This window comes from Chaetura pelagica, unplaced genomic scaffold (genome assembly GCF_000747805.2).
Source record: "Chaetura pelagica isolate M959 unplaced genomic scaffold, ChaPel_1.0 scaffold418, whole genome shotgun sequence".
NCBI classification, from domain to species: domain Eukaryota; kingdom Metazoa; phylum Chordata; class Aves; order Apodiformes; family Apodidae; genus Chaetura; species Chaetura pelagica.
This window is the reverse complement of record NW_009954232.1, coordinates 197,088-206,211: the sequence shown is the minus strand read 5'-3', so window position 1 is coordinate 206,211 and position 9,124 is coordinate 197,088. Positions and strand designations below refer to the sequence as shown.

Below are 9,124 nucleotides of genomic sequence, written 5' to 3'. Positions count from 1 at the left end.
CTGCTGAACATACAAACCTATTCGCAGCTCTAGGTAGTCATAATGGCAATCCTGGTGATGTTCCAAGTGGAAATCCTCAAAAAACAAATATATGGATGAATTATAGTGGGAGGAGTTTTCAATAGTCCATTCGCAGTTCAGGTTACTTGTGTAATTTCTGGCACCGTCATAACCAGGAGAAGAGAAATTCCCACCTGCATATCCCATCAGAGTTCCCCCACAAACTGCAGAAACAAAGTTTAATTTATTTTAAAATAGTAATGATTCTTGTATAAGGAGAAATCTCACTCCTGTTTATTAAGTTATTCTCATGTCAGCAATCATATATGCTAATTAGATCAAAACTTTTTCCATCTTCTTCCTTTTCATCAATTTACTGCTGCGTGAAAGAGAATTCTTGCCTAGTTGCTGGGAATCTATTGGCAGGTCTTTAAAAATACATGTATAAAGCAATGAAACAAAATGCACAGTATCAAATAAAACATTTCAGCAGCTCCATCAGTACAACAAGTATTCTTTAACGTTTTGATAAAATCCCACTGCAGCTCCAGTTCATTGTTGCTCAGCCCTCCCAATTACCTAATTTTAGACTCAAGATTTTTCTGGAATATACCCTCAAGAGCAGTACACTAAAGCTACAGTAGGATGCTTAAGGGGGAGCTGGAAAATCAAGTTCAAAAGACTTGAAGTTGTAGTAGTAAGGCTCTGCCAGCTGCCCCTCTCTGGAGGCTAAGCTTGCAAAAGTAGGTTAGCTGCACTCTTTCACAAGCTGGAGTAGATTAATTACCCCCCTGAGTAATAAGGAATCACTTGAATTATTCAGTTTTTCTATGGCACTATGTTCTTTCGATCTTTTTATGGAATAAGGCCACTTCAGACCATCTCTTACTCAAGACTAATTAGAAGTACAAATTTGTTATCTGTTTAGGTCTTTTTTTTTTTTTTTTTTGACATGTGCCAGTACTTTAGGTATGAAAAAACCCACCAAAGATTGAACACTTAATTAAAAAGCACACACTACCTGCATCTTCACTAGATGTGTACGAGGCACTGAAGCCTCTGGTTGCATGGGTCATATCTGTCACCAAAATGACTTTCATTGTGTTTCCAGAGGATTTCACCTCAGTGCCTGGATTTACCTCACCACATAGCTTGGCCAGCTGGGGAGAGTTCTGTCTAAGGCCATTGTAAACCTGTTGGGTCAAAGTAAACTCTTATGAGATCAAAATACAGTCTTAAAAGCATCTCCTCTATTATTCAGTGCTTCAAATTTTTATTACAAGGTGCTTTGATGTTTCCCACAGCAGGTTAGTTCCCAAATCTACTCAAAACCTTGGAACAAACTTCCATTGCCTTGAGTGGATGAGGCTCATAAGTAAAACATCAAAAGTACCTTACTTGTTTTGTGGAAACACAAACATAATTCCCCCTCTCCTTTTCTTTTTAAAAGAGACACAATTTTGTTAGGAAAAATACTCTATTTTAGCTCAATATTTATCTCTTCAATTGCTTTATAATTGCAGCTACTCCTCATCTTAATTTAATTTCCAATTATAATCTTTGTATTCTTGTTAAAGCTAACACCAGCTTTATAAAAAACTCCTCCAACAAACTGAGTGCTGAGAAGGATTTTTTATTAATTCAAACTTTTAACTTTTTGATGATCCAGAGATATTTTGCGGAGCTTCTTTTATACAGCCTTTAGCTTAGGAGTCAGTTTTCATCTTTCTGCTACTATCTCAGCAGTGCAAGTGAGGCAGAAATTAGTTTCCCACTGAGATTTGGAATGTGCTAGAGTGCTGAAGATACAGAAACTGGCAGGATGCATCTTCTTTTAAGAGAGCATTACTTCATTAATTGATAAAAAGCCAGCCCCCCATGGTCTGTCTAAAGCATCAGTGAAGAAATACGAGGGAAACACCATCTACAAATCACAATGGAGAGCTCGTTCACCCCCTCACACTTGTGCATGAGCTAGTTCTGATCATACTAAAGCTAATTCCTGTGCTTGCATTGCTCATCTAAATAAATGGGAAACTAAGCTAGAGCTCCCAATCTTTCAGTTTCATAGAGGAACTATCTTTTTGAGGTATTTGTACATCTGACTAGGTCTAGTCCTATGTGCCAGGTTTGATTTTTTTTTTTTCACTAAATAACAAAATATCTATAATAACCATGATAAAATAACCAATACATATCTTCTTGTAGATGAGCGGTGATAAAGAGGTAAAACTGCTTGGAATTTCCCAGTCTTCCTTACAGAACGTGCAAGATCCAACCCAGTAGTAGATATTTATTGCAATCTCTGGCTTTTTCTCTCTCTCTTTTTTTTTCTTTTTTTAATTGACAACAGTAAGTAACAATAGCAGTAACAACCAAGAGACCTGGAAGTGAGTGATGGAGCTTGTGTCCACAGAAAGGGACACTTAAAGCTTTCAAATATCTCAGAGCATTTTTCCATAATTGATAGAGTCAATTCCAATATTTTCTTTAAGTCCTTCCCTCTGTCTGGACAACAATTTCAAAATGCCCATACTCTAAAGCAAGCAGATAAATTTAGGCACTCTACAATGCTAACTTTCTCTCATTCATCTGTTGATAAATTAAGACTTGTCTCAAAACCAGATGTAGGTCTCTAAAGGTCCTTTCACCTCTATTGTGTCCATTAATGCTCCATAAAGGGATTAGGAAGAGAATTTTCTGCCCAGGGCCCTTCACGCCCAGTACTCACAGTCACATAATCTGATGAGCACCTCCAGTGTTCTTCAGTTTTCATATCATTAAAGGTTAGAGTCACACGTCGGCCTTCTTCCACTGTGATCCTCCATTCACACACCCGATTATGTGGGTATAGATTGGGATAGTTGGGTGAAGTAAATGTTCCAACAGGGGCAGTCAAATCTCCACCACATTCTGAAATATGCAGATATTGGGACACTTTAGAGTAAAAAACAACAAACAACCCAAAAATGCAAGAAAAAGAGATTCTAAGAGGTTGTTTTAATATGTCTGTCCTACCATACGTGTGTCTAAACAGCTAAGTTCCTTCCAGTCTTTATCACTTGACTATAAATATAGTTGGATATTAAGGTACCATAGCAGTTCCTTTTAGTCTCATACCAGGCTTCAGAAGCCGGAGTGACCCATAGGCTTTGATGTCAAGTGATACAAGCTTCTCACTGTGGCAGGACTGAGACATTTCATCCCCCTTCCCCAGTCCCTTTCCTCACCCTCACAGACGCTTGTGGAATAGTCTAATCTGTGTATGCACATGTATTAAATTTTTGCAAATACTGTTTCTCTTCTATGGATGCATAACAGGGTCCTTGGTTTGGAACAACATTATTTTAGTTTGTTTCCCCTTTGTTATTTCATTGCAGAAGCAAACACAAAGTATAAGGAAGCTTTCAGCTGACCTTTTAAATGAGCTGGAAGGAATTAAGAAGGCTTGGCAGGAGAGTATTCAAGACCACTGCCACGAAATATTTCTTAAAAAGCAGCCATATTTTTGCAGGAAAATAATTGCATGGGTGTTAAAGAATGTGAAAGAGAAGTATGAAGTAGGAATAAGCTCATGTCTTTAGTCCTGATCAGAGCAGCTCTTTGATATCATTGTGCTCAGGACAAGAGGCAACAGGCACGTATTGAAACACATAAAATTCCATCTGAACATATGAAGATATTTTTCACTGTGAGGGTTGCTCTACACTGGAACAGGATGTCAAGAGAGGTTTTGGAGTCTCTAGTCCCAGAGACATTCGAAACCTGACTGGCCACAGTCCTGGACAAATTCCTCTACCTAAGCAGGGGAGTTAAAAGTACCTCATCTTCAGAGGTCCCTTCCAACCTCAATGGTTCTGCAGTTTTGTGATTCCGCTTAAAACCTCTTCATTAAAAACTATTTGCTTCAGGGGTGTTTAGGAATATCACTCATCTCAGAGGGACAGAATAACATAAAGGAAAATCACAACATTTCTTTACCTTCCTCCTCATCAAGAGGGATGTGGAGAGGGTGTGTTAGGACATTCCTTGACTGACTGATGTAGAAAAAAGGTGTGGAAGGGTGTGCTTCATTCTGTGAGACATGACACTGATGGCAACATCCATTACAGCAAAAGACTGCTTGCCTCTCAAAGTTTCAACTCGGCTGAGTAGTGATCAGAGAGCTCTATTCATACTTCCCCCAGAGTCTAAATTTAAGAGTAGATACACACCATTCCAAGAATAAGTGATCTACAATCTATGGTGCATTAGTGCAATTATAATCTGTGGTATATGTTGCTGCCCTGAAAGTAACATGCAACCTAACAAATCCAACCTTCAGAACTGGAATCAAAGCGCAGTCTGAAACCTCGGGCACTGACTGATCCATCAGTGATGAAAGTAACATAAGCAAAACTGTCAGAGGTGTCCACAGCATCAGGAAGAGTATTACCACAGTATCTGCCCAACAAATTTCCTGCAAAAATCAAATATAGAAAGACAATTTTCTATTAGTATATCGTATATACTTATATAGAAAAATCACTTTCCAATTTTACTGGACAGGCAGGTGTAAGCAAGTTATTGCTGGGAAATAGAAAGGTTTTGTCTGCCTTACTTTGCTTCAGCAAGCAAGGCAGAAGAAGAAAATATCATACATTGAAAAGGCTCACTTTGTACCCAATGGGAAACACTTTTAGGAACCTCCGGTGAGGTTTCATAGTAGTAGCAGGGAAGGGAAGATAAACACTGAAATAATTCACAGACCAGAAGCGTTATATTCTCGGATCTCCAGAAAGTCATTTGTGCAATCAGAGGAGTTTTGAATATCTAGGCCTTCTAGTCTGATAGTAAGATAGTGGCCCCTGGGGCCCTGCAGAAACCATTCACACAGCAGGTTGTCTTGATACTGAAGTTCAGGATACCCCATGCTTTCAATGATGCCTGTTTGTCCTGTCACTGTTCCACCACAGGGAGCTGCAAAAGGAAGAACATTGCTTGGTTGACTGAAGTACCTCAGAAAAATGACCTTCCTGCTAAACAAGACTTAAAGCTAAGGCACAACTGACTCATTCTCTAACTCTGGTAACACAACAGGAATTGCCTCCCAGTTAAAAATTTTACTTCTAGTTCAACCCGTCCTAGTTTGTTGTGGGGTTGGGTTTTTTTCACACAACCCCTTCCATTACAAGCCTTCCTTCCTCTCTGTCATATCCCTTATTAATTTCAATAAACTCACAGATTTCAAGGCCTGTATCTAATCTCTACCCATGTCCATGCATACTAGAAAATCTTGGATAGCTGTATCAGGTACTTATAATGAAATTTACTTTGCTAAATGTGGATCTAAATAATTTTATGGCTGACAAAAGTTGACTGTTGTTTGGGCATACAGCTATGGTTCATATTCCTCTTCTCCTTCCTGCAGCCCCTTCCTGTTCACATTCCACTCCTTGTGATGCCTTGGTAGGGGATCTAATTTTCTGCCTCTGAAAACTTACTTGTCTGTGGTACCTGCAAACATAAATTAATTAAACTAAGGCTTACAGCAAATAATATTCCCAGGATAAATTTATTTGATCTGACAGTGTATTCTGCGTGTCTGCTATTTACAATCTTTTTGTGGTAAAAACAGTTCTGTTCACGCTGTCTGCCATTTTGAGTCATTAGTGCTTTGTTCCAGGATGACTGGCATACAGCTGAGATACTGCAGATCTGTTATGGATACATATAAATTGTTGGTTTGCATACTAATATAGTTTTCTTGCAAGTTGCTTGTGTTTTCACATTCTGAAAGATAATGCCACACTTAAGTGCTTGGGATCCAACAAAATCAGCAAAATTCTCTGTAAATCAGTATAGTCCATACTTTGCCTTTGAGAAATTAACAATTCTAGACTTTCCTATATAAATGATATTAACATAATAGCTGCTATTGTTTGAATATTCTGTTTACATTTACATAGGGAAGCTCCTAATTTGTTCTTCTCCTGTCAGCTCTCTGCTGATCATTGCATTCCCCTTATGGATCCCACTCATGAAACTGACACTAATTTTGCATGCTGAAAATCAAATGTTACATGACTTTGTCCATATAGAGCATTTTTTTTCTATAGCCCCTTTGATAATTGTTTTTGAGAAAAGGTTATCCAGTCTTTGTTTCCACTGCTGCAGATCTGAGTGCTTTTCTATTCCTCTTTCAGTATTTTTCACCTCTTGCTAGGTGACTTTCACCTCTTGCTAGAACATGCTGCTGTTAACCCATATGATGATTCTGATGCCTTAGCTCTAACACTGATTGAAAGAGGCACATCTGCCAGCCCACTTCACAGACATGATTTAAGCCCTATTACAAAAGCTCAACACTTGAGACCAAAATCTCCTGTAACATCAGAGAAACTGATACAAGCAGGCATTACCGATAGAGTATTTAGCATTGAATCCCACGTGTGTGGCACTGCTGTCAGACCTGAACCTCAGGTAGATGGTAGGTCCTGAAGATCTCTGTAAGCCTGGCATCACATCTCCACACAGCCTGGCAATGATGGGGGCAGTGGAGTCAGCACCGTTGCGTACCTCTAAGTAACTGGAAGCGCAGCTAGGAGAGGAGAGGAGAGAATTTTCAGCTCAATTAATGCCATTCATGGTTTGAAATAGTTTTAGTTATGTGCACAAAGCCATGAAGATGTGGTGAATTTGATCAGTTTCTATATATTGTGACTAGGACAGAATCACCAAGTTCATAATCAGTGATAGTTATATAATATTTTAATCAAAAAAGGTGCTAGAAACATTGAGAAAGATTAATCCCAAGCCCAGTCTATGATCAGATCTGACAGAAGCAAATCCTGGGGAAGGGTATGAACAGCACTGATAAAGTAGTTGTGGTAATCTTTAACATAATTTTTGGCAGCATTCATTATTCAGCAGATATTTCCTATTAGGTCTCATTGATTATTGTTGAAGTAAGGAACACATATAAAACAGATAAAGGAAAAAAATATTAAAATTTGGGGGCTTACTTAGGTGGGCATAGAAAGATGCAAAATACCTTAACTAACAGCTTTGCCTTCAAAATAGTGCAGTGTTCTGGGAAGCCAGAGAGAAAGGACATCTTTGGGATTCTCCATCCTGCACTGTTTTTTCTGGACATAGTCTCACAGGTTGAGGCTTACCTCTGCTGTATAGTGATTACATCAGATAGAAACCTTGTTTTATGCTTTGGACAGGGGGTGAAAAACATATAGACCCATTGCAAATCAGCAGACAGGCAATGGAGGAAGGAGACAAATTGTTGTGGTGATAATCCATTGGATTTAAAAGTGCCCAAGAGATAAAATGACTAAAAACCTGAATATGAAAGGACTAGAGGGCACAGATTATACAGAAAGTGCCTTTCTACCATGGATGCTTCCTCTGTATTGACTTCTGTCATGCACTGCAAAGTCCTAGGAATGTAAACCAGTGGCCTCTGATCTCTCAAAAATGTTCTAACCACTTTTGATTGTGAATCTGGAAGTGTGCACGAGGAATTAGAGAAGGTAACTGGAAAAGAGGAATCAGAATGGAGTTTCTGAAGAAACACAGGCAAAATAATGTGGATGTATACTTTGGTGAAGGTTCAATGTAAAACTGATCTTCAAATTTCAGCTCTACTGCATGTCCATCAGGAGCAGTTATGGTCCAGATACAATCAGCATGAGGGGGATAATTGCTTGGATAGTTGGGGGAAGATGTATATCCACTGGGGTTGAAATCATCGATATAAATATTCCCTCCACAAGCTGGGAAAGAAAAGATCATCAACAAAAACCAACATGTTAAGGAAATGGGTGAGGCATCAAAAATAGAAGTTATCACTACACTCTAATACAATTTTCTTATGGTGTTCTGTACTTACATCAAAAACAAATGCATTTTAATGCTTCATGTGGGAATACATTTTAATGCAGTAGAATGTGATGTTCCTGTTCTCCTGCTTACCTAGCCCTCTTCATGTTCAAATGTTCAGCGCCCTGAATTAAACTATTAGTTCTTCCTTGGATTGCTTCTAAACCAGGCAGGAAAAGTATTCTTGCCTTGTTCCTACCCTAAGAGCTAGAAAGCCTAGAAATCAGGGTCATTGATGCTTCTGTGAATCATTCCCCACTTCTGCTTTCCAAAAATTGAAATGTCTGTTTGAGCCAAGTGTGTGAGCAGTGTCAGTCAGAGCAAACACAAGGACTTGTTCAGGTCCTTTATCCCACAAAAATATCTTATTTTGACCACAAAACTTTCTGTCAAAATCCCCCACTATATTCTAGCAACTATATTCATTTAACACAGGGTGTTAGTTAAGTTTTATAGATTGAAGTGGTAGATATACTGTTGTACAGATTCAACCATTCCCCTGATGAATCCCACACAGTAATGCTAACAATGATTCTTTGTGGCATTAGGGAAAAGTAAGCAGAAAACAAGCACTTAAAAAATTGAGTGGATTGACTGGTTGCCTTAGTTGTGTTTACTGACACTGTTTAACAGGAGGTCTCCTGGTGTCCCAAGTGGCATGTGTCTTGAACACAGTAGAGTAACTACAAATGGGACCTGAGTCTCCATTTTAAAAATTCTTTCAAAAAGCGTTATCTCTGGCAGGCATTGTCACTATCTCTGCTGAGAATAAAACTTGTGAGAACTGTTACCACCTTTCTAGACATATTAACCTAAATCATTCCTGACATCATTTAGCATTTGCACTGGGTACAATATGTTCAGAATAATGTTCGTTTCCAGGGATTTTTTTTCCTTTCCTGCATAAAAGGTGAATATCTCATCCCAACTAGAGATGCTACCACCCTGCTAAAGGGTTCCCCATAAGTTTGGGGTTTTTTACCTTTAATATCTCCAGGTTCTGTGACCTGGATCTGGCTCTTTTTAAAGTGGAGAAATTTGAGAATAGAATCGGGAGTCATGCACTAAATAAGGAAAGAGGACATTTTTGCAGAAACCTGATCTTACCAGGGTTAAGACTTATAAGAAGAACTTCCTATAAGAGAAAAAAATCCAAGTCTTATCTATTGAGTTGCAGAATTTAATTTTTTTTGTAGACTTACCTAAACTCTTAGCCTCATATTTCAGTTTGAATCCTTGACCCTCATTCCTG

The 9,124-nt window shown here is 38.6% G+C and overlaps 1 protein-coding gene across 1 annotated transcript in view; it reads right to left on the bottom strand.

The window, feature by feature from the left end:
* Window positions 1–9,124, bottom strand: part of CUBN (cubilin (intrinsic factor-cobalamin receptor)) — a 138,781-nt gene that overhangs the window by 38,745 nt on the left and 90,912 nt on the right. Inside the window, exons 44-51 of the mRNA XM_010003609.1 lie at window positions 9,075–9,124; window positions 7,592–7,766; window positions 6,402–6,580; window positions 4,750–4,959; window positions 4,319–4,459; window positions 2,732–2,913; window positions 1,022–1,193; window positions 18–224 (exon numbers count right to left, since the gene is read on the bottom strand). Of these exons, the coding sequence (XP_010001911.1) occupies window positions 18–224; window positions 1,022–1,193; window positions 2,732–2,913; window positions 4,319–4,459; window positions 4,750–4,959; window positions 6,402–6,580; window positions 7,592–7,766; window positions 9,075–9,124 (1,316 nt within the window). The remainder of the gene's footprint in view (window positions 1–17; window positions 225–1,021; window positions 1,194–2,731; window positions 2,914–4,318; window positions 4,460–4,749; window positions 4,960–6,401; window positions 6,581–7,591; window positions 7,767–9,074) is intronic.